We start from the raw sequence: 22,450 nt of genomic DNA on the forward strand, positions 1-22,450 counted from the left end.
GAACAGAGTCCTATGGGCCCTGGTCAAAGGTAGTGCACTATGTAGAGGATAGGGTGCAATTTAGGACGCTGTCTGTGAATTTGGCCACTTTGGATGATAAGGCTTTGATGTATGTGTTCATGTTGAACCAGATGACACACTCATGGACGTTTGTTTTCCTTGTGGCTTTGATCAATAAAATCCCCCCTGATTATACTTCACACATTGTTCTTATCACCATACACACATACAGTGGGGCAAAAAAGTATTTAGTCAGCCACCAATTGTGCAAGTTCTCCCACTTAAAAAGATGAGAGAGGCCTGTAATTTTCATCATATGTACACTTCAACTATGACAGACAAAATGAGAAAAAAATTCAGAAAATCACATTGTAGGATTTTTTATGAATTTATTTGCAAATTATGGTGGAAAATAAGTATTTGGTCAATAACAAAAGTTTATCTCAATACTTTGTTATATACCCTTTGTTGGCAATGACAGAGGTCAAACGTTTTCTGTAAGTCTTCACAAGGTTTTCACACGCTGGTATTTTGGCCCATTCCTCCATGCAGATCTCTAGAGCAGTGATGTTTTGGGGCTGTTGCTGGGCAACACGGACTTTCAACTCCCTCCAAAGATATTCTATGGGGTTGAGATCTGGAGACTGGCTAGGCCATTCCAGGACCTTGAAATGCTTCTTACGAAGCCACTCCTTCGTTGCCCGGGCAGTGTGTTTGGGAACATTGTCATGCTGAAAGACCCAGCCACGTTTCATCTTCAATGCCCTTGCTGATGTAAGGAGGTTTTCACTCAAAATCTCACGATACACGGCCCCATTCATTCTTTCCTTTACACGGATCAGTCGTCCTGGTCCCTTTGCAGAAAAACAGCCCCAAAGCATGTTTCCACCCCCATGCTTCACAGTAGGTATGGTGTTCTTTGGATGCAACTCAGCATTCTTTGTCCCCCAAACACGACGAGTTGAGTTTTTACCAAAAAGTTATATTTGGGTTTCATCTGACCATATGACATTCTCCCAATCTTCTTCTGGATCATCCAAATGCTCTCTAGCAAACTTCAGACGGGCCTGGACATGTACTGGCTTAAGCAGGGGGACACGTCTGGCACTGCAGGATTTGAGTCCCCGGCGGCGTAGTGTGTTACTGATGGTAGGCTTTGTTACTTTGGTCCCAGCTCTCTGCAGGTCATTCACTAGGTCCTCCCGTGTGGTTCTGGGATTTTTGCTCACCGTTCTTGTGATCATTTTGACCCCACGGGGTGAGATCTTGCGTGGAGCCCCAGATCGAGGGAGATTATCAGTGGTCTTGTATGTCTTCCATTTCCTAATAACTGCTCCCACAGTTGATTTCTTCAAACCAAGCTGCTTACCTATTCCAGATTCAGTCTTCCCAGCCTGGTGCAGGTCTACAATTTTGTTTCTGGTGTCCTTTGACAGCTCTTTGGTCTTGGACATAGTGGAGTTTGGAGTGTGACTGTTTGAGGTTGTGGACAGGTGCCATTAATACAGGTAACAAGTGGAGGACAGAGGAGCCTCTTAAAGAAGTTGTTACAGGTCTGTGAGAGCCAGAAATCTTGCTTGTTTGTAGGTGACTAAATACTTATTTTCCACCATAATTTGCAAATAAATTCATAAAAAATCCTACAATGTGATTTTCAGGATTTTGTTTTCTCATTTTGTCTGTCATAGTTGAAGTGTACCTATGACAAAAATTACAGGCCTCTCTTATCTTTTTAAGTGGGAGAACTTGCACAATTGGTGGCTGACTAAATACTTTCTTGCCCCACTGTATATACACACACACATAGATATACACACACACACACACACACACACACACACACACACACACTAGATTAGTACTCACAGATGCATCTTCTCTTCTGGGAAATCAATGGACATATCATCTTGGAACAGATGCTCAGTCTCTCCTGTGTCTCTCTGTGTACATATGTGAAAACACCAAGGTGATATAGCTACCCACTAACCGTTTTATAGCCAGTAGCACCAACACACAGAGCCAGAACCAGCCCAGTCACGTAACAAATCAGCATTTTCCACACAAACATCCTACCACCAAAAAGACAAGCAAGTCTGTCACGCTGGCATCACCCAGCCCAAACAACCAACTAACTAAACACCGATACTCACAGCGTTTACCCCGCAATACACAAACCACCATGCCCCCTCAAGGAGCACCACGTTTAGACCACCAAGTCTTTGAAACCGGTCTAAACTGTTTTCACTGAAACATCATTGTAGAGCAGGCAGAAGCCCCTCTGGTAGCTTAACACATCTCAACATCACTGACAGTATGTTTATAGTATGTTCTCAATGACGCTTCCTCCTCGTGAAATGGAGACTCGTTTCTCTTTGGGGAGGATGAGGAGCAACACAGGCGTCCTGTAATGTGGGTGTTTTTAGTTCTTGTCTTTTATAGTGGTGTGGAGTGGGGATGAGGTTAGTTAGGTCTGTGTGTGGATGTGATGTTGGGTTTGGGGTTGGTGATTCCCCTTTTTCTCGATCAAATCTTTTATTTTCTCTTCATCTTTCCTTCTTCCCGGCCCTTTGCTTTTTCTCTTTCCTCTTCTCCTCAGCCTTTTGCCCTCTCACTTAATGTCTTTTATTTTCTCTTCATATTCATTCCTCTTCTCCCCCTTCTCCTCTTTCTTTTTATGTCTTTTCTCTTTTCCAATATCTCATCACATCCTCTCTTCTCCCTCTCCTCTGTTCCTTTTTCTCTCTCTTTTCTTCTCTCCTCTCCTCCCCTTATCCACACAGGATGTGTCAGACACATGTTATCTCACTGCCTGGGCTGAGTGGGTCGTTCTCCCCCAGCCGTGGAGAGCCAACAAAAGGCTGTAGCATTGTGGCTTACCTCAAGTCCTATTCACCCCGCGCCTCCCAGCCTTGACTCTTCTGAACACTAAATTACTGTCTGACTCCATCTCATCTGCACCCTGAGCACTACATTACTGTCAGCCAAACCCTTCTCCCTTCGCCTCTCTCCCTTCGCACTCACATGACCTTGTATTGGTGTGTGTGTACTTGTATGTACGTTTGTGGGGGTATGTGTTTGTATATCTGTGTGTATGTGTGTGCACAAACAAGTGTATTTGTCCCCGTTACTCTCTACGTGCATTTATGGCAGGTTCCATCATTACTCCTTCTCTGTTTACAGACATGTTTGGGAGTAGAGGTGAATCCTGATGGTGGATGTGCTCAAATACCTTGAGTGTTTTGGAACTAATATATTGGTCTATCAAGCCAGACAAGCTTAATCAAGCACAGATAACGTTTTTGAAGTAATTTCAAATACTATTTGAACCCATGTCTGGTGCTGTCTGGCCATTGACTCCAGTGTGTGTGTGGTTGTATTTAGTTAATTATTACTCATCTCTAGAGATGAGTGTGAGATGACTGTTTACATCAACATCTGTGTGAGTGGGTGGACACATTAGTTCCAGTATACAGTGCATTCAGAAAGTATTCAGACACGTTGACTTTTCCCACATTTTGTTACGTTACAGCCTTGTTCTAAAATGGATTTTAAAAATAATTATCCACTCAATCTACACACAATACCCCATAATGACAAAGCAAAAACAGGTTTTTAGACATGTTTGCTAATGTATTAAAAATGTAAAACTGAAATATCACATTTACATAAGTATTCAGACCCTTTACTCAGTACTTTGTTGAAGCACCTTTGGAAGCGATTACAGCCTCGTGTCTTCTTGGGTATGACGCTACAAGCTTGGCACACCTGTATTTGGAGAGTTTCTCCTATTATTCTCTGCAGATCCGCAAGCTCTGTCAGGTTGGATGGGAAGCGTTGCTGCACAGTTATTTTTAGGTCTCTCCAGAGATGTTTGATCAAGTTCAAGTCCGGGCTCTGGCTGGGCTACTCAAGGACATTCAGAAACTTGTCCCGAAGCCACTCCTGCTTTGGCTTGGGTGTGTGCTTAGGGTCATTGTCCTGTTGGAAGGTGAACCTTTGTCCCAGTTGGAGGTCCTGAGTGCTCTGGAGCAGCTTTTCATCAAGGATTTCTCTGTACTTTGCTCCGTTCATCTTTCCCTTGATCCTTTCTAATCTCCCAGTCCCTGCCACTGAAAAACATCCCCACAGCATGATGCTGCCACCACCATGCTTCACCGTAGGGATGGTGCCAGTTTTCCTCCAGATGTGACGCTTGGCATTCCAGCCAAAGAGTTTAATCTTGGTTTCATCAGACCAGAGAATCTTGCTTCTCATGGTCTGAGAGTCCTTTAGGTGCCCTTTGGCAAACTCCAAGCAAGCTGATATGTGCCTTTTTACAGAGGAGTTGCTTCCATCTGGCTTCTCTACCATAAATGCCTGATTGGTGGAGTGCTGCAGAGATTGTTGGCCTTCTGGAAGGTTCTCTCATCTCCACAGAGGAACTCTGGCGCTCTGTCAGAGTGACCCTCTGGTTTTTGGTCACCTCCCTGACCAAGGCTCTTCAACCCCGATTGCTCAGTTTGGCCGGGCGGCCAGCTCTAGGAGGAGTCTTGGTGGTTCAAACTTCTTCCATTTAAGAATGATGGAGGCCACTCTGTTCATTGGGACCTTCAATGTTGCAGACATTTTTTAGTACCCTTTCCTAGATCTGTGCCTCGATACAATCCTGTCTCGGAGCTCTACGAACAATTATTTTGACCTCATGGCTTGGTTTTTGCTCTGACATGGACTGTCAACTGTGGGACCTCATATAAACAGTTGTGTGCCTTTCCAAATCATGTCCATTCAATTGAGCTGACCACAGGTGGACTCTAATCAAGTTGTAGAAACATCTCAAGGATGATCAATGGAAACAGGATGCACCTGAGCTCCATTTCGAGTCTCATAGCAAAGGGTCTGAATACTTATGTAAGTAAGCTGTTTCTGTCGTTGTTTTTAATACATTTGCAAACATTTCTAAAACCTTGTTTTCACTTTGTCATTATGGGGTATTGTATGTAGATTGAGGATTTGTATTTTTAGATCATCTACTTTAGAACAAGGCTGTAATGTAACAAAGTGGAAGAAGTCAAAGGGTCTGAATACTTTCCGAATGCACTATATACTGATAGCTTGATCTGCTTGTGAATTTATGTCCTCATCTTCTGTATGTGTGTTGACGTTCATTTGTATTTATGCTGAGCTTTTGAGTGTGTTTCTTTTTTTACTTAGAGCCACACTATGACCTAATGCGTTCTGTGGCATTAGTGGGGACGGCTCCTGTCTAGATTGACTGGCAGACACACTGATCCCTATGGGGACTACTAAAGCGCACACACACAGTGATCCACTTTCCCCGCTCAAACACATTAGGGCTTTAAGAGAAACCGAGACACACTCGGAGGAGAGGGACTCTGAATTCTAAAGCGAATATCTATAGCAGCATTATCAGCATTCACGGTTTCTGCAACTTCTAAAAGGGAACATGTTGAAGTTAGGTAATCCCAGGGCATTCCATTTGAGATATGCAGTCATGATTTTACGCCTTGATTGGTGTATATCAAATGGTGTAACTGTGTTGTGTCTTCCTCAATATGTATCCAATTTGTCCCGTGGCTGAAGGGTATGGAGAAAGTATGGAGTTCACCTTCAATAACTGTATGCTTCCTCCCCTGTGTTTTCAGGCTGCTTTCCATGTCCGGGCCCCAACCTAAACCCCATAGCACTGGGAGGACGCTGGCTAGCCTACGCTGAGAATAAGGTAGGACACACACACACACACACACACACACACACACACCCATCCATCACAGATGTACTTACCACAACAGCATATTTACAGTTCTCCAAAAGGCATTTTTTATTTGAGCTCTTTAATCTCTCAGTACAACTCATTCCAAGAAGATACCACTAGAAATGATAACATCTGAAAACCAACAGATGTAGGTTTTTTTCATGTCTATTTAATAGGATTTTGGTATTTTCCAAAAGCAAGTCCACTCTACGCATTAAGTTTAATGGATAATTGTGTCTGGTAGTTTTCTGATTCCACTCGGCCACTCAAGCAACTGACAGATGGGTCAGTGACTACTTGTTACTATGGCATTGGGCAGTAGACCGAGTAATGTTGGGAAACGTATAGGCTACTCTGTTCGTGAAGTATAGAGTAGGTCTGGGATGGATGGCTGGATCCAAGGAAATGGACAGTGGGATAGGAGAGGAGTGTTTTTAATGTGCTGCTCCTCCATATTCTGTTTCTGGTTGGCATCAGGTGCAGGAGGACGATGGTTATGTATTTCTTATCTATATTTTCCTCCTCTCTCTCTCTCTCTCTCCCTCCAGTTGATCCGGTGTCACCAGTCTCGAGGCGGTGCCTGTGGGGACAATGCCCAGTCTTACACAGCTACTGTCATCAGCGCTGCTAAAGTAAGTCAAACACATACACTCTCTCACACACACCTCCCTCCACCTCAGTGGTTGTAATAAAATCATTTACATCAGTACATTTCTGAGAAGTGATATAGGATCCACCCTGGCTTTCCCATGTGAGTCAGACATTCTGTGAATCTATATCATAACCCAGACACAGGCCTTGAGAGTCAATGAGCATCTTAACTCAATTCTATGGTCCCTATATGTGTCTGTAGGGGGTTCCATCCTGTACTGCAATATGGGACACATCCCCTGCAATACTCCTCTCAGTTGGAGAGCACCGCCAGGCTACGCTAACTGCTACGCCCTTTGATACCAAACTGAATTTATACCCCTCCGCTCTGTTGATGTAGCGGCTAAGCTATCCCACGCTACTAGCCTAGCACAGCAATTTCCTCATATTCTTCCAGTCTCCTGTCTTTTCCAAGCCTGCAAAGGGAAACCTTATTTGATTTATGAAGCCCCCTCGGGTTAGAGTTATTCCCATGGTCTCTCCCTCCCTCCTTAATGAGCGCTAACGGCTAGCGTGATAGCAGTCCCATTAGCCACTAATGGCGACATACAGTGGCTTGTGAAAGTATTCACTACCTTGGTATTTTTCCTATTTTGTTGCCTTACAACCTGGAATTCAAATTTATTTTGGGGGGGTTTGTATCATTTGATTTACACAACATGCCTACCACTTTGAAGATGCAAAATATGTTTTATTGTGACACAAACAAGAAATAGGACCAAAAAAAACAGACTACTTGAGCGGGCATAACTATTCACCCCCCCAAAAGTCAATACTTTGTAGAGCCACCTTTTGCAGCAATTACAGCTGCAAGTCCTTGGGGTATGTTTCTATAAGCTTTACACATCTAGCCACTGGGATTTTTGCCTGTTCTTCAAGGCAAAACTGTTCCAGCTCCTTCAAGTTGGATTGGTTCCTGCTGGTGTACAGAAATCTTTAAGTCATACCACAGATTCTGAGTTGGATTGAGGTCTGGGCTTTGACTAGGCCATTCAAAGACATTTAAATGTTTCCCCTTAAACCACTCGAGTGTTGCTTTAGCAGTATGCTTAGGGTTGTCCATGTCCTGCTGGAAGGTGAACCTTCATTCCTGTCTCAAATCTCTGGATGACTGAAACAGGTTTCCCTCAAGAATTTCTCTGTATTTAGCTTCCATCATTCCTTCAATTCTGACCAGTTTCCCAGTCCCTGCCGATGAAAAACATCCCCACAGTATGATGCTGCCACCACCATGCTTCACTGTAGGGATGACGTTCTCGAGGTGATGATAGGTGTTGGGTTTGCGCCAGACATAGCGTTTTCCTTGATGGCCAAAAAGCTCAATTTTAGTCTCATCTGTCCAGAGTACCTTCTTCCATATGTTTGCGGAGTCTCAAATCAAATCAGTTTATTTGTCACGTGCGCCGAATACAACAGGTGTAGACCTTACAGTGAAATGCTTAAAGGCTCTAACCAATAGTGCAAAAAAGGTATTAGGTGAACAATAAAGAAAACAACAGTAAAAATAATGATATACAGTAGCGAGGCTATATACAGTAGCGAGGCTACATACAGACACTGGTTAGTCAGGCTGATTGAGGTAGTATGTACATGTAGATATGGTTAAAGTGACTATGCATAAATTATGAACAGAGTAGCAGTAGCGTAAAAGAGGGGTTGGCAGGTGGTGGGTGGCAGGACACAATGCAGATAGCCCGGTTAGCCAATGTGCGGGAGCACTGGTTGGTCGGGCCAATTGAGGTAGTATGTACAGTCGTGGCCAAACATTTTGAGAATGACACAAATATTAATTTTCACAAAGTCTGCTGTCTCAGTTTGTATGAGGGCAATTTGCATATACTCCCGAATGTTATGAAAAGAGATATCAGATTAATAGCAATTAATTGCAAAGTCCCTCTTTGTCATGCAAATGAACTGAATCCCCCAAAAACATTTCTACCGCATTTCAGCCCTACCACAAAAGGACCAGCTGACATCATGTCAGTGATTCTCTCGTTAACACAGGTGTGAGTGTTGATGAGGACAAGACTGGAGATCACCCTGTCATGCTGATTGAGTTCGAATAACAGACTGGAAGCTTCAAAAGGAGGGTGGTGCTTGGAATCATTGTTCTTCCTCTGTCAACCATGGTTACCTGCAAGGAAACACGTGCCGTCATCATTGCTTGGTACAAAAACTGCTTCACAGGCAAGGATATTGCTGCCAGTAAGATTGCACCTAAATCAACTATTTATCGGATCATCAAGAACTTCAAGGAGAGCGGTTCAATTGTTGGTAAGAAGGCTTCAGGGTGCCCAAGAAAGTCCAGCAAGCGCCAGGACCGTCTCCTAAAGTTGATTCAGCTGCGGGATTGGGGCACCACCAGTACAGAGCTTGCTCAGGAATGGCAGCAGGCAGGTGTGAGTGCATCTGCACGCACAGTGAGGCGAAGACTTTTGGAGGATGGCCTGGTGTCAAGAAGGGCAGCAAAGAAGCCACTTCTCTCCAGGAAAAACATCAGGGTCAGACTGGTATTCTGCAAAAGGCACAGGGATTGGACTGCTGAGGACTGGGGTAAAGTCATTTTCTCTGAATCCCCTTTCCGATTGTTTGGGGCATCCGGAAAAAAGCTTGTCCGAAGAAGACAACGTGAGCGCTACCATCAGTCCTGTGTCATGCCAACAGTAAAGCACCCAGAGACCATTCATGTGTGGGGTTGCTTCTCAGCCAAGGTAGTGGGCTTACTTACAATTTTGCATAAGAACACAGCCATGAATAACGAATGGTACCAACACATCCTCCGAGAGCAACTTCTCCCAACCATCCAGGAACAGTTTGGTGACGAACAATGCCTTTCCAGCATGATGGAGCACCTTAAGGCAGAAGGGATAACTAAGTGACTCGGGGAACAAAACATCGATATTTTGGGTCCATGGCCAGGAAACTCCCCAGAGCTTAATCCCATTGAGAACTTGTGGTCAATCCTCAAGAGGTGGGTGGACAAACAAAACCTTACAAATTCTGACAAAGAATTGATTATGCAAGAATGGGCTGCCATCAGTCAGGATGTGGCCCAGAATGTAATTGACAGCATGCCAGGGCGGATTGCAGAAGTCTTGAAAAAGAAGGTTCAACACTGCAAATATTGACTCTGCATCAACTTCATGTAATTGTCAATTAAAGCCTTTGACACTTGCTTGTAATTATACTTCAGTATTCCATAGTAACATCTGAAAAAAATATCTAGAGACAATGAAGCAGCAAACTTTGGAAATTAATATTGTGTCATTCTAAACTTTTGGCCACGACTGTACATATGTACATGAATATATAGTTAAAGTGACTATGCATATATGATTAACAGAGAGAAGCAGCAGCGTAAAACAATGCGTTTCGGAATCCCAAATTCCTTTCTGCGAAAACCAAACATGTTTGCTTATTTCTTTCTGCCCACTCTTCCGTAAAGCCCAGCTCTGTGGTGTGTTCGGCTTAAAGTGGTCCTTATGGAGAGCTACTCCAATCTCCCCTGTGTAGCTTTGCAGCTCCTTCAGGGTTATCTTTGGTCTCTTTGTTGCCTCTGATTAATGCCCTCCTTGCCTGGTCTGTGAGATTTGGTGGGCGGCCATTTCTTGGCAGGTTTGTTGTGGTGCCATATTCTTTCAATTTTTTAATAATGGATTTAATGGTGCTCCGTGGGGTGTTTAAAGTTTCAAATTTTCTTATATAACCCAACCCTGATCTGTACTTCTCCACAACTTTGTCCCTGACCTGTTTGGAGAGCTCCTTGGTCTTCATGGTGCTGCTTGCTTGGTGGTGCCCCTTAGTGGTGTTGCAGACTCTGGGGCCTTTCAGAACAGGTGTATATATACTGAGATCATGTGACACTTAGATTGCATACAGGTGGACTTTATTTATTTAACTAATTATGTGACTTCTGAAGGTAATTGGTTGCACCAGATCCTATTTAGGGGCTTCATAGCAAAGGGGGTGAATACATATGCATGCAACACTTTTTTTTTATTTATTTTTTTTTATTGTAAAAAAAAAAATTAACCAAGTAATTTTTTTGTGTATGTCCATTACATTAAATCCAAATAAAAATCCTTTTTAAATTACAGGTTGTAATGCAACAAAATAGGAAAAACACCAAGGGGTGGTGAATACTTTTGTAAAGCACTGTATACGTCAAAAAGAGTGTTAGCCTGGCTAGCGGAGGGAGGGGGAAACGAGGTCCCGGTCTGCAACCGCCGTTTAGAACTATATATTATCATCTCAACATTTTCACCCCTTCCCCCTCCTCCGGTCTACAACGCCACACTCCGACTGAGTGCTGCTGTCCAGAGACTTTGAAGGCGAGGGGGCGTGGAGAGAGCGCTAAGGGGGAGTTTTTGGGGAGTGTTTCCTAGCATTTTGTAGGAAATAACATTTTTTAACAGTTCATAATTCCAGCTGTATTGTTCCTCATACTAATCACTGGAATGTAAACATAAAGCAAACCTGTGTGTGTGATGCTCTGCATCAGTGTGATGGCTCCTCCATGTCCTCTCCGAGCCTAGCCAGGGTGTCTGACTCAAACACCTCTGTGGCCTGGGCCAGGCCAGGCTCAAGGAAATGGATAGACTCCACTTAAGCAGCACTATCTCACCGCTACACTTTCCTGAGCTAATGGAGTCCTTATACTGTGTGTGTGTGTGTCAGCGCAAAGGGGCCCCGGAGAACCTAATCAGGTATTCAGGCCAGGCAGCACTGTCAATACCGCGTGGCGCCTCTCGTTTGTTGGGTCTATGTATCACACACTCACACACTCCCTCACTTGGCGACTCCACCTAACCCTCTAACAGACTGGTGTGTGTAAATTGCTCAGAGCCCCATCAATAATGAAACAGTGCGTTTGGCTCCTAATTGATCAACACTAATGTGTTTTCTAATCACTGCAGTGTGACGTTTTAGTGCTAATCCAAACAGGAGCCATTGATCTGTGTAGGGCTGAGAGGGGGGAGTCTGGGGAGGAGAGACTGGTGGCAGACACTCGGCTCCTGCTGTTTCAGCACTCCACATCATCAGCAGCAGCTGATAGCATTGAGTAAATAGCCAGTCTCTCTCTCACAGACACACACGCTTATAGGCATGCGTAGACACAGTCGTTCTATATTGATCAACACTTCTCTCCCAGATCCCCTTAGTCAAACAGACATACTGGTGTCTTTTTTTGAAGTGTCTAGGTTTCTGACGATTATCCCAATCTGATGTTTGTTTCCTGCTATTCTTCACCTCCCCCCTCTCTCCCTTCTCATCTCCCCTATTCTCCCCCCTCTATATGCGCTGCTCTCCCTCCCCCTTCCCCCTGTCGTTCTGGTTAGACCCTAAAGACTGGTCTCACCATGGTGGGGAAGGTGGTGACCCAGCTAGCTGGTACTCTACCCACTGGCACCCCCGACGAGGAGGGTGCTACCCCCCACAGCACCACCCGCCGAAGCCCCCATGCCCCCGGAGTAATCACCGTCATTGACACACACAACGTCGGAGAGGGACAGGTATGTGTGATCACTAAGTTATAGACCCTGGCTCTCCAACCGTGTTAAATCCCCTTCTGATGTAATGGTAAGAAAATATACATGCTCTGCAACCAGAAATGGAAATGGAAGAAGGAGGAATACTGCAAAAAAATAGTTTTCACACAATGTGGAGTTAAAAAGATGTTGTTGGGGAGGTATATGTATTACTGTGTCTTACCGTCTGTGTTATGGACCATGGCTCTGAAGTCATGTTGAAAAAGTGTACAAAGCGAAACATATATCTTGGTTGGTTTTTGTGTAGGTACTAATCCTTTTGGGGTTGTTTGAACAATAATTTTTACCTGATAATAATGTGTCATCACTACCTTTTTATAAACCGTCCCAACCTACTGTATCTCAGGAGACTGCCATTGGCTGCTAGATACATCATGGGAATGTCTCTTCCTGCTTTTGGCACAGGTCCCAAGTGAAGACCAGGCCATAGAAATGGAATGATTTAACACTAAATAAAGAACCACTTAAGTGATTTTTCTTTCAGTTACATACATGTATTTGTTTAGGGTGTAGATCAGCTTTAATATCACAGCCCTTACTCATTCAAAGGTTTTTCTTTGAGTTCTGACCTCAGCCTGATTGAGATGCTGTGGCATGACCGAGAGCAGTTCACACCAGGCATCCCAAGAATATTGCTGAACTGAAACAGTTTTGTAAAGAGGAATGGTCAAAAATTCCTGCTGACCATTGTGCAGGTCTGATCCGCAACTACAGAAAACGTTTGGTTGAGGTTATTGCTGCCAAAGGAGGGTCAACCAGTTAAATACAAGGGTTCACATACTTTCCCACCCTGCACTGTTACTGTTTACATGGTGTGTTCAATAAAGACATGAAAATATATAATTGTGTGTTATTAGTTTAAGCAGACACTGTTTGTCTGTTGTTGTGACCTAGATGAAGATCAGATCAAATTGTATGACCAATTTATGCAGAAATCCAGGTATTTCCAAAGGGTTCTCATACTTTTTCTTCCCACAAACATTTTCTGTAGTTGCGGATCAGACCTGCACAACGGTCAGGAGGAATTTGGACCATTCCTCTTCAAAACTGTTTCAGTTCAGAAATATTCTTGGGATGTCTGGTGTGAACTGTTCTCTTGAGGTCAGGCCACAGCATCTCAATCGGGTTGAGGTCAGGATTCTGACTGAAGCCATTCTGTTGTTGATTTAATTCTGTGTTTTGGGTCATTGTCCTGTTGCATCACCTAACTTTTGTTGAGCTTCAATTGACGGACAGAGCCTAACATTCTCCTGCAAAATGTCTTGATAAACTTGGAAATGAATTTTTCCATCGATGAGGGCCTGGACAGCTTGCCATGAGGCAGCAAAGCAGCCCCAAACCATGATGCTCCCTCCACTATACTTTACAGTTGGGATTTGGTTTCGATGTTGGTGTGCGTTGCCTTTTTTCTCCACACCTAGTGTTGTGTGTTCCTTCCAAACAACTCAACTGTAATGTCATCTGTCCGCATAATATTTTGTCAGTAGTGCTGTGGAACATCTAGGTGCACTTTAGCAAACAGCAGTGGCTTCTTCCGTGGTGTCCTCCCATGAACAGCATTCTTGTTTAGTGTTTTACGTATTGTAGGCTCGTCAACGGAGATGTTAGCATGTTCCAGATATATTGTTTCAGATATTTTATTGTGCGGTTTGTGTAACGCCGAAATGCTAATTATTTTGTTTACGTCCCCTGCTGTGCTTTTGTGTTGTAGTGTATTGGTGCATGCTATCAGATAATAGCTTCTCATGCTGTCGCCGAAAAGCATTTTAAAAATCTGACTTGTTGCCTGGATTCACAACGAGTGTAGCTTTAATTTGATACCCTGCATGTGTATTTTAATGAACTTTTGAGTTTTAACTAATACTATTAGCATTTAGCGTAGCGCATTTGCATTTCCAGAGCTCTAGTTGGGACGCAAGCGTCCCAAGTAGAAGCAAGAGGTTAAAAGATTTAGATGCACTATTGTAAAGTGGCTGTTCCACTGGATGTCTTAAGGTGAACGCACCAATTTGTAAGTCGCTCTGGATAAGAGCGTCTGCTAAATGACTTAAATGTAAATGTAATGTAAAATTTCTGTAAGCCTTTAGCTGACACTCTAGGATTCTTCTTTACCTCATTGAGCATTCTGCGCTGTGCTCTTGCAGTCATCTTTGCAGGATGGCCACTCCTAGGGAGAGTAGCAACAGTGCTGAACTTTCTCCATTTATAGACAGTTTGTCTTACTGTGGACTGAAGGCTTTTAGATACTTTTGTAACCCTTTCCAGCTTTATGCAAGTCAACAATTCTTAGTCTCAGTTCTTCTGAGATCTATTTTGTTTGAGGCATGGTTCACGTCAGGTAATGCTTCCTGTGAATAGCAAACTCAATTTGTGTGAGTGTTTTTTATAGGGTAAGGCAGCTCTAACCAACATCCTCAATCTCATCTCATTGATTGGACTCCAGCTTAGCTGACTCCTGACTCCAATTAGCTTTTGGAGCAGTCATTAGCCTAGGGGTTAACATACTTTTGCCAACCTACACTGCATGTTTAAATGATGTATTCAATACACACAAGAAAAATACAATTTGTGTGTTATTAGTTTAAGCACACTGTTTGTCTGTTGTTGTGAGTTAGATGAAGATCAGATCAAATTTGATTACCAATTTATGCAGAAATGCAGGTAATTCCAAAGGGTTCACATACTTTTTCTTGCTACTGTACATACATACATACATACATACATACATACATACATACGTACATATACATATATTTTCCTTTTATTACTTTCTAACCCCACTACCCTTCCCTAATTGGAGTGAACTAGTGAACAACATCACTTTGGCTTATAAAACTATATATTTTATGGGCACAGTCTATTTTACAATAGTTATATTATGTTTGTTTTTACTCCTTCCTCTAACCTCAACCTCTCCCATTTTATTTATTTCACAAAAGTTCTGGACCTACAGTTGAAGTAGGAAGTTTACATACACTTAGTTTGGAGTCATTAAAACTAGTTTTTCAACCATTCCACACATTTCTTGTTAGGACATCTACTTTGTGTAATTCACTGTATCACAAATCCAGTGGGTCAGAAGTTTACATACACTAAGTTGACTGTGCCTTTTAAACAGCTTGGAAAATTATGTCATGGCTTTAGAAGCGTCTGATAGGCTAATTGACATCATTTGAGTCAATTGAAGGTATACCTGTGGATGTATTTCAAGGCCTACCTTCAAACTCAGTGCCTCTTTGCTTGACATCATGGAAAACTCAAAATAAATGAAAAAATGTAGACCTCACACAAGTCTGGTTCATCCTCGGGAGCAATTTCCAAAAGCCTGAAGGTACCACGTTCATCTGTACAAACAATAGTACGCAAGTATAAACACCATGGGACCACGCAGCCGTCATACCGCTCAGGATGGCGATGCGTTCTGTCTGAGAGATGAACGTACTTTTTGTAACAGTATTTTTATTGGAATTTCACAATTTTCACCCATATTAAGAGATACAACAACGGAGACAAAGCAACAAAAAAACAGCACTCACTTACACATACCTGCGTATTTATACATATACCTACACATACATACGCATACATAAACATATACATACACACACATGCATACGTACACCATTTTCCTCTCCCCGCTCAGTGCTTCTCTCACCCCATCCCCATCATTGCATCTCTCAATACATACATTTTAAACAAACTTACAAACAGAAATTAAACAAAAAAGCTCACTTTAAACCAAGAAGTTAGGTTCCACACATGGAACGTACAGTGTAATTCTGAAATACAGAGATCACCACCATTCTAAGAGAATCCTTGCAGCATAATAGCTGATACCTCGGGTTCTGGGTAATTTAGATAAGGTTCCCATACTTTTTAGAACTGGTCTGTTTTAGAATGCAGTGTACATGTCAGATATTCCAGAGGCACCCATTCAAATAGTATCTTATGCCAATCTTTAATAGAAGGAACCTTGTCACTAATCCACTGTAAAAGGATGTTTTTCCTCGCTGCGAAGGTAAGGATGTTGTAAAGCCTCCTCTTACCCACAGAAGTAACATGCCTAGTAGGGAGACCCAACAGTAAAGAAACTGAGTCCAATTCTAGATCAACCCCTAGGATCATTTCAATTTCTTTCAGAACACCAGACCAGTATCTTGGTACATGACCATAAACAATGTGTTAGGGTGCCTGTATCAGTTTTGCATTTAAGACACTGAGGGGAAGAGGAAGAGGGACTAAAAGCATGCCTGTGATTTGGGGATATATGCAATCTGTGTATTATTCTTAATTGGATTGCTCTAGTACGATTACATAGATTGTTTTTGCATATCTCCAAATGTCCTCCCACATCTCTTCGTCAATAGTAACAGATAACTTTTTCTCGCACACTTTTTTTCACCCTCTGTGTGTTGACAGCAGAAAAGGACCTTAAAGCATCATAAAACAGACTTACAGACATTTTCCTTTGTGTGGAAAAAAAGCATTATTTCAATGACAGACATATCAGGGTTACCAATTAAGGTGGTGCTCTTCAGAATATAATGTCTTACTTGTAGGAAGCGGAACAAGTCCTGCTTTGAGAGTCGATATTTCTCGACCATCTGCTCAAATGACAATAAAATCTTATCAGCAAATAAGTCATTTAGTCTGCGTATGCCCTTATTAAGCCAAAAGTTAAAGCCAGCATCCAGCAATCCTGGACCAAAATCTGGGTTGTTAAGAATTTGGGTAAGAGCAGAGGTTAGTTTGGACCTTCCCAGGAAGTGTTGAACTGACCTCCATACTTTGAGTTTGTTAAGTGTAATGGGATTATTGCAGTGATCTTTTACAGACTTGAAACTTCTGAAAGATAAAAGATCCGGTAAGGGGTATTTTGAAAGAGAAGTCTCAATGACTAACCAAATAGAGGAGTTATTGTTTGTGATCCAGTCATAAATATAACATAGGTGGGCACACCACTGATAGAACCTGATATTGGGCAGATCCAAGTCGCCCATAGAACTTGGCAGCTGCAATATTGCCATCTTAAGTCTTGGCTTGCGTTTACTCCATATAAAGGAATTAGCCATCCATGTACATCCTTTATTACCTTATTGGAGAGTAATACTGGGATCATTTGGATTGGGTAAAGTAGTCTAGGGAAAATGTTCATTTTCAAGAGGGATATTCTACCCAACCAAGAAATTGGGAGAGAGTTCCAGCGCTCCAGAACCTGTCTTATTGTATCAAACAAGGGAACAAAATTGGCTTTGTACATTTTGTTGGAATTTAGGAGTTACAAATATACCCAGATACGTAACACCTGAGGGAGACCATTTAAAAGGGAAGGGGGAAGAAGTATTAGGTACAGAGTGAAGGTTACCAAGTGGCATAGCCTCTGATTTAGTTAAGTTAATCTTATAGCCTGAGAATTCCCTGAATAATTCAATAATATTAATAAGAGATGTAATTGAAGTCTCGGGACTAGAGATGAATATCAGGACATCATCAGCAGACAAGCTTATTTTATGGTGAACATCACCAATGAGCAGCCCCTTATTTTATGGCCTGAGTGGTTCCATAACGAGTGAAAATAGGAGAGGGGACAAAGGACAGCCCTGTCTGGTACCTCTATATATAGAGAAGCTAGACCCCCATTAGTAAGGACAGCCCTGTCTGGTACCCTGATAGGCCTTTGACCGTAGCCAGTGGTTCCATAACTATTTGACCGTGAAAATAGCCCTGAGTGTATAGGGATAAAGGACAGCCCTGTCTGGTACCTCTATATATAGAGAAGCTATTTGAGCGTAGCCCATTAGTAAGGACAGCAGCCTGAGGATCATCATATAAAACTTTCACCCATTTTATAAAGTTGTCCCCCAGACCAAATTTATTTAGAGCAAAGAATAGGTAAGACCACTCCACACAATCAAATGCTTTCTCAGCATCTAGAGAGCACAAGACCATCCATAGCACTTTGTTGGTAGGCTGGAATTACATTAAGAAGCTGCCTGACATTGTTGCATGACTTACGGCCCTTAATGAAGCCAGTTTGGTCTCCTTTCACAATTAGTAGCAGTGAGTCCTCTAATCTTGTGGCTAGAATTTTAGAAAGCAATTTTCTATCCACATTCAGAAGGGAAATTGGTCTGTACGAGGATCAAGACTCTGGACATTTTCCCTTTTTGAGAATAAGTGATATGTTGGCTTCTCTCAGCGTTTGAGGGAGCTGGTCATTTGAAAATGAGTGGTTAAACATATCACGCAATGGCTCAAGGATCAGGCCATGGAACTCGCTACAAAACCCGTCTGGTCCTGGGTCCTTACCATTTTTTACAGATTCTTAATCGTGAACATTATCTCTTCCTTGGTAATAGGGGCATTAAGGAGAGACCTCTGTTCTTCGGAGATAGTAGGAAGCTCAATCTTAGAAAATAAGTTCTCCATTAATTTGGGTGCAACATTTGGCAGTTCTGAGGCATAAAGATTTGCATAAAATGTCTTAAATGAGTCATTTATCAATTTATTTTCATATAAATGATTGCCATCAGAATCAGTAATAGTAGCAATTGACTGTACGCCAAGTACTTTTCCGGCTTATTGCCATGTTCATATAGCTTATTGCCATGTTCATATAGCTTGAGGAGAGAGTGAAGCTATACCGCTGGGAAACCGCTGGGAAACTTATCAATAAGGGGGTTCAACAAACAATTAAAATATCCTCCAACCACTGCAGTGTCTGAGTTTAATTCTGAAAAGTCTAGAAATACCTTAGTGAGGAAATCAGGGGGTGGGCAGGGGGGGAAGTAAATATTCATTATGGAAATGTTCTGCCCTTGTAAAGTACCATTTAATTATAACAAAGCGACCAAATTGATCTTTCACACAATTCAAGACCTTAAGTGGTAAGTTCTTTTTCACAATAATTGCTACACCTCTACTTCTGGATGTAAAATGATGAGACAAATACTTGAGTAAACCCCCCTTGTTGTAATTTGATGCGCATTATCATCCAAATGAGTTTCTTGCAACAGGGCAAGACAGGGCAAGACAGTACCTTCTTTCTTTTAATGGGGTTATGACTCCCTCTAATGTTCCATGTACATACACACAGTCTGTTACCTGCCATTGTGCCTTGACCATTCAATATCCAGACTGAATCCAACTGTAAAAGTGAGGTGGTACCTTTTTCCATATGTTGAACTCTCTTCTATCTCACCGAGCATAAACAAACGATATGAACCCTGAACTCGAACTATACTAAACCCAAAAATTAAACATGTAAAGATCCAAAAGGGGGTTTTCCCACTAGCTAACGTGCAGGGGATTTCAACTTTCCAATGTAGACTCTTAAGTCCGCATTGCCACTCAATAGCCTCATCCTTTATTTCTATGGAAATGAAAATCAATAGAATAGAAGAAGATTGAGGCTCTTCCACCTAAAACCAAGCCTGGGCACCAATATAGATTCACACATATCTCAGCCTGAGCTATAGCGGCAGTTACTTTAGCAAGAAAAATAATAAAGATACGAATATTACTGAACCTGAGTACGTGAGAACTCATCACTGTTACATGATCAGATTCAAATTAAAAAAAGTTATCCAATGCTGTGGAGTTGCAGCCTCTTCAGGTGTGTAGAGTTTTTTTTTTTTTAGGCGATCCGTTGACCATAATCTTCAATGTGACCGGGTACAGCATTGCGTAGTCCATCTTCATTCTCTTGAGTCGAGCCTTCGCCTCATCAAACGCTTTGCGTCTTCGTACAACCGCTGTGGAATAATCATTGAAGAATGAGACCTTTTGGACCTTTTTATGTTGACTACCATCAGAGCCGATGTTTCTAGCCGCATCCATGACGCACTGCTTGTGGAACTTTATAACCACTGGCCGTGGGCGCTGGTTGGGACCGGGTATCGGTGAGAGCGATGGGCTCTGTCCAGCTTCACACGACCAGCCTTAGTGTCCATTTGTAGTTAGCCAGGGATCCATTCCTCAAATTTTATTACTGAACGTGTCCCTTCAGAATTTTCCGGGAGTCCCACAACACGAATATTGCATCTGCGTCCTCGATTATCCAAGTCGTCAATGTTCTCTGCCATTTCGCACACCTGTTTCTCAAATGCTTTTATCTTAGTGTCCATAGATGTAGTTGAAGTTTCCACTGTGGCAATTCTTCCTTCCGCCTCATCAACACGTTTGACAACCCTCTGTAGTTCAGCTGAATGGCCTGCTATTGCTTCCAAGACCGTTCTTATCTTAACATCGATCACTTTAGTAATGTTATCCGTCATCTTTCGAATCACCTGGTCCATTGAGCCTGGATCCGTAACGGTGTTAGCTTCGCTAACGTTAGCTAGCTCCTCCTGCACATCTACAGGGATGGTGGTTTTGGTAGTTCTTAGTAGTTCTGTTGGGCATGTTGTCTGAGATTTTTGAGAAATAGCCGTCAAGACTCATTGTAGGATAATTTATTTAGCCAATTCTACCACTTTTTCAAGCTAGGAGATTAATGTAAAAATATAAATTTACGAATGCCACAGTCTCTCTATGGTGCCATTTTGTCCCCCCAGATGAGTGTACTTTGGTGCGATAAGTACAAATCAATCCCAGAACAACAGCAAAGGACCTTGTAAAGATGCTGGAGGAAACCGGTACAAAAGTATCAAAATCCACAGTAAAACGAGTCCTATATCGACCTAACCTGAAAGGCCGCTCAGCAAGGAAGAAGCCACTCCAAAACCGCCATTAAAAAGCCAGACTACGGTTTGCAACTGCACATGGGGACAAAGATCGTACTTTTTGGAGAAATGTCCTCTGGTCTGATGAAACATAAATAGAACTGTTTCGCCATAATTACCATCGTTATGTTTGGAGGAAAAAGGGGGAGGCTTGCAAGCCAAAAAACACCATCCCAACCGTGAAGCACGGGGTGGCAGCATCATGTTGTGGGGGTGCTTTGCTGCAGGAGGGACTGGTGCACTTCACAAAATGGATGGCATCATGAGGTAGGAAAATGATGTGGATATATTGAAGCAACATCTCAAGATATCAGTCAGGAAGTTGAAGCTTGGTCGCAAATGGGTCTTCAAAATGGACAATGACACCAGGCATACTTCCAAAGTTGTGGCAAAATGGCTTAAGGACAACAGGGTCAAGGTATTGGAGAGGCGGCCATCACAAAGCCCTGGCATCAATCCCATAGAAAATTTGTGGGCAGAACTGAAAAAGTGTGTGCGAGCAAGGAGGCCTACAAACCTGACTCAGTTACACCAGCTCTGTCAGGAGGAATGGGAAAAATTCACCCAACTTATTGTGGGAAGCTTGTGGAAGGCTACCCAACACGTTTGACCCAAGTTAAATAATTTAAAGGCAATGCTGCCAAATACTAATTGAGTGTATGTAAACTTCTGACCCACTGGGAATGTGATGAAAGAAATAAAAGCTGAAATAAATCATTCTCTCTAATATTATTCTGACATTTCACATTCTTAGAATAAAGTGGTGATCCTAACTGACATAAGACAGAGAATTTTTACTAGGATTAAATGTCAGGAATTGTGAAAAACTGAGTTTAAATGTATTTGGCTAAGGTGTATGTAAACTCCCAACTTCAACTGTATATATGTTTTACAGACACAGTATGTTTTACATTAGTTATCCTGTTATTAGATGTTATTATTCCCAACCTTCAGCTCCATTCAACCCCTCCCATCTATCTCAACACCATATTGGGATTTTTTTTTGCCATATATTTTAACTGTGCTGTTATGTTTCACAGAAGTTCTGAACCTTTTCTATTCTCATAATTTCTACAGATTGTAATGTAAAAACATATATTTTTTGCTAAAACTATTATTATATTATTGACTGACTTTTAAAATCACCCAGTATTGCTAGCCGTCAAGACTCATTGTAGGATAATTTATTTAGCCAATTCTACCATTAGCTCCAGGTAAATGTTGCAGTTCTTCAGCCATTCCTGGACCTGTGACCACAAACAAGCTACATATGGACAGTACCAAAACAAATGATTTAATTATTCTTTCTCTTCGCAGCAAAATCTGCATAGGTTTTTAACCCTCCATATTTATAACATTGTATTGGTTTGCAAGAATTTCGTATAATAATTAAATTTAAATATTTGAAGTTTTGAAATCCGGCGCCATTTTGCGTATCAGTTCATAAACAATGTGCCATGGAATCGGTACATCAAATCTCTTCCCAACTATTTCGCTATCTATATAGCTGTCATTTTTTGGGTCCAATAACTGAAACTATCACAATTTTCTTTAACCAATTATGGTCTTTAATGCAGGGCCGACAGACAAGTTCCCTACTTTTTCCCTCTTCCACTTTGCTCTTCCATTTTTGCAGTAATGCTGCAATTAGTTGGTTATAATTTTGAGTAGAGCAGACATTTCCATATATTTTTCTTAGCTGCATGTGTGACAACTCCACCAGTATAATATTTGTAAATTATATAATAAATAGAACTATTTAGTTTTGAATAAAA

At 42.1% G+C, this 22,450-nt stretch overlaps 1 protein-coding gene across 6 annotated transcripts in view; it reads left to right on the forward strand.

The window, feature by feature from the left end:
* Positions 1-22,450, forward strand: part of LOC115136823 (BCAS3 microtubule associated cell migration factor-like) — a 362,747-nt gene that overhangs the window by 41,952 nt on the left and 298,345 nt on the right. For 5 of the 6 annotated variants that reach the window (XM_029672640.2, XM_029672643.2, XM_029672642.2 and 2 more), the window contains exons 10-12: positions 5,643-5,719; positions 6,301-6,384; positions 11,743-11,916. In XM_029672640.2, the coding sequence (XP_029528500.1) occupies positions 5,643-5,719; positions 6,301-6,384; positions 11,743-11,916 (335 nt within the window). The remainder of the gene's footprint in view (positions 1-5,642; positions 5,720-6,300; positions 6,385-11,742; positions 11,917-22,450) is intronic. The other variant, XM_029672641.2, reaches the window with a different exon arrangement.

This window comes from Oncorhynchus nerka, linkage group LG11 (genome assembly GCF_034236695.1).
Source record: "Oncorhynchus nerka isolate Pitt River linkage group LG11, Oner_Uvic_2.0, whole genome shotgun sequence".
Classification (NCBI taxonomy): domain Eukaryota; kingdom Metazoa; phylum Chordata; class Actinopteri; order Salmoniformes; family Salmonidae; genus Oncorhynchus; species Oncorhynchus nerka.